This window comes from Trachurus japonicus, chromosome 14 (assembly GCF_045865225.1).
Source record: "Trachurus japonicus isolate A0001 chromosome 14, Traja_1.0".
Lineage (NCBI taxonomy): Eukaryota > Metazoa > Chordata > Actinopteri > Carangiformes > Carangidae > Trachurus > Trachurus japonicus.
In genome coordinates this window covers 8115479-8118759 of record NC_140920.1, presented here as the reverse complement: position 1 = coordinate 8118759, position 3281 = coordinate 8115479, and the positions used below count along the sequence as shown (strand labels likewise).

At 36.5% G+C, this 3281-nt stretch overlaps 1 protein-coding gene across 1 annotated transcript; it reads left to right on the top strand.

The window, feature by feature from the left end:
- Nucleotides 1-1194: 1194 nt before the first annotated feature.
- Nucleotides 1195-3281, top strand: atp5mg (ATP synthase membrane subunit g). Its single transcript, XM_085797296.1, has 3 exons — nt 1195-1256; nt 1687-1847; nt 3083-3281. The coding sequence occupies exons 1-3, from the start codon at nt 1205-1207 to the stop codon at nt 3179-3181; spliced, it is 312 nt and encodes a 103-aa protein (XP_085653422.1). The 5' UTR covers nt 1195-1204; the 3' UTR covers nt 3182-3281.

Here is a 3281-nt window from a genome sequence, read left to right as displayed (position 1 = left end):
TGCCCTAGAAAAGTGTGGATGAAACCGAATGAGTTTCATGAATCTCCTTAGTGAGTAGGAAATGTTGAAACCACAATATATATTTCAATAAAATGTCCATCAAAGTCAACGTGTTTCTCTATTTTTCCTAATAAATCTTTCTATACATTATCTGTGGCCTATTTTATGATTTAATGAGCCTGATACGGTCTGATTCACTGCACCCTCTGGTGACCATCTGGCAAAAAAAAAGAAAAAAGCATTACCATCCAATTAGGGGAGAAAAAAAAAGTACATTATACATTGTCAATGTTCAAAATGTGACTGACTTATACTGGTCTTTGTAAAACCAGAGACCTTTTTAAAGGCTGATTTGTCTGATTACCGGCAGTTTGGGTTAAAACAAATCCATGAGTTGGTAAATATCACATAGGCTACTGTAGATTGTTCCTGTTGCTATAACTAAAGTTATACGACTGAACTCTTAATCATAATGTACATAGTGTACAGTGCCACGCAAATGTTTGGGGACTCCTGGTCAAAATTTCTGTTAATATGAACAGTTAAGCAAGTTGAAGATGAAATGATCTCCAAAAGGAATAAAGTTACAGATGACACATTCCCTTTTTAAACAATATATATATATATTTAAATTTGTTAAAAATATTTTACATTTTCAAAATGACAGAAAAGAAAAGGGCCTGCAGCAAAGGTTTGGCCACCCTGCATAGTTAGTACCCAGTAGCTAGCACACCCATTGGAAACTATCAGTGTGTAAATAGCTTGTCTGATAGTTATCTGAGAGCTCAAGTCTCCTGGGTGTTTCCTATTCTTTTTCCAGGTTGCTGCTTTGTTTCCCTTTTTCACTCTAAAATTGTAGAAAACAAAAATAATATACTGATATTGCTTAAAACATTGCAAAAGAGTAGGCTATTTCATGTTTAATTTGATTGATTTTGGAGATCATTTAATCTTCCACTCGCTCGTTCACATTAACAGATATGTTGACCAGGGACGCACACACTTTTGCATGTCACTCACTGTATTTATATATAGCCTATATAGAAGTGTACATCCCATGGTGTACAGTACAGTAGGGGTCTTTGGTTGCAGGCTGTTTCTGTTCAGGCGCAGGGCGGTCCGCTGCGGAAGGGTCCTTCCACTGGAGGTGACATTCAGTCGGCTAACAGCAGGGGCAGCGCTTAGCATCGACTGACACCTAAACATGGCACAGGCAGTGCAAAAGCTGGTCGCTAAAGTACCCACGTTGGTCGGCGGTAAGTCTTTGTGTGTTGTTTTGTATAGTTACAGCATTAAATCATGTGTTTAACACTTGGGGGAACTGAGTTGTACGTAATGTACCGGTAAGTTAATGTTTAACGACGCTGTCAGTCAGCTGCACCGTAAACCAAGCTAACAGATGAATGAAGTGGACATAACGTTGTCTAATGCTGTCTGAATTAAAAATAAATAAATAAACACGTAATTCACATAGCATGTCACATAAATGTTATTAGATTAATTAGTTGTGTTGCTAGCTAGCACGCGTGACTTGTATTATGTATTGTGTTTTGTGACTAAGAGCTAAGAGCTAAGTGGCTAATGCTAACTCCAATCAGACTTACTGCAGCTTAAACAAAGTGGCACCGGTTTGGACGGAGTTGTGTAGATATTTATGTGCCTTTTTTATTCTCTTCTCTCTTCTAGCCGCTGTCACCTACTCCAAACCTCGGTTAGCCACCTTCTGGCATTATGCCCGTGTTGAACTTGTGCCCCCAAGCCCTGCTGAGATCCCCAAGGCCATCGAGGGAGCCACAAACGTCATCAAGGGTTTCCAGACAGGACGTCTCGGTCAAACCACAGTGAAGGTGTGTTATAGTGCTGTTATGTTGTTATTGCTCTATCAAACCGACTTTTCACACACATACAGCGCCGTGCAAAAGTCTTCATACCCCTGAACCTTTCCACATTTTTATCACGTAACAATGACAAATGTAAATGTGTTTTATTGAGATTTTATGTGATAGACCAACACAAAGTAGCACATAATTGTGAAGTGGAAGGAAAATTATACATGATGTTCAAGATTTCCCCAATTACGCTGCTTTGTGTTGGTCTATCAAATACAATTCCTATAAAATACATTTACCTATGTTGTTGTAATGTGACAAAATGTGGAAAAGTTCAAGTGACAAAGGGTATGAATACCCTTTGTAAGGCCCTGTACATGCACATACTGTTGTAGTATTGTAGACATGTAGTGTAGAATATATATGATGTAGTATAACAAACTCTCTGGTTGAAAATATGTATCACTTATGTATAATCAAAGACTGCGGTGACATTTATCATCATCAGATATACCTCCTGCTATCATGTATATCATATTACAAACACATTCACTTTCAGTGTTGCCATAGGAGCTCTAACTAGTATGCAGTTTTTATTACATTTCTTCAGTTGTTGTTGTTCATCATAAAGTCTAGAAAAAATAACTTTGAAATAAGAAGAGGAAGAAGAAGAAGACATCATATTAGTTGCATATCCTCCTAAATACAGTTAAATTGTGCAAATACTGTCATGGAAAGACTAGCAAAAAGAATGTCTTGTATAATTACAGACGTCGCTGAGAACAGTTTTCTTTTTGTCAACTTTGATTTAAAAATGTTCTAAATAGTGCCTCACAAAAACTCAAAATCAAGGAATTGGTCTGCAGAGAGACTTTTTATTTTTTTAATTTTTTTTTTACAAAAAATAATCAAGCATTACAACACATGTACTTGTACATGTACTCTCGGTATAGAAATTGTCTTTTGGGGGTGTTATATTATCAGAAATGTATATTGATCTGTGTCAGTAATAAGAGAAGTTTGATCATTAATCCATCACATCTCTGCAACAGCTCACAATTAATGTTACTTATGTGTATAAATGGTAACATTTTTTAAATGAAGATACTAAAATTCAGTTTGGTCATGACACAAAGCAAAAGGGATAAACATGATAATACATGATAACAGTCATTATGTATATGAAATGTGGCGAGTGCCAAGTTTTATTTTATCCAGAAACAAATTAAATTCATGTTTTTGTTCCTTCACAGGATGCTCTCAGGAACGGACTGGTCGCCACTGAAATCATGATGTGGTTCTACATTGGGGAGTGCATCGGCAAAGGAGGCATCATTGGCTATAATGTTTAAATTATGGACTGTTATACGTTTTTTTTTTCTTGAGCGTTGTATGCTCAACTTCTTGCAAAAATCCTGGGAATCAATAAACCGATATCTATTGTAAAATTAA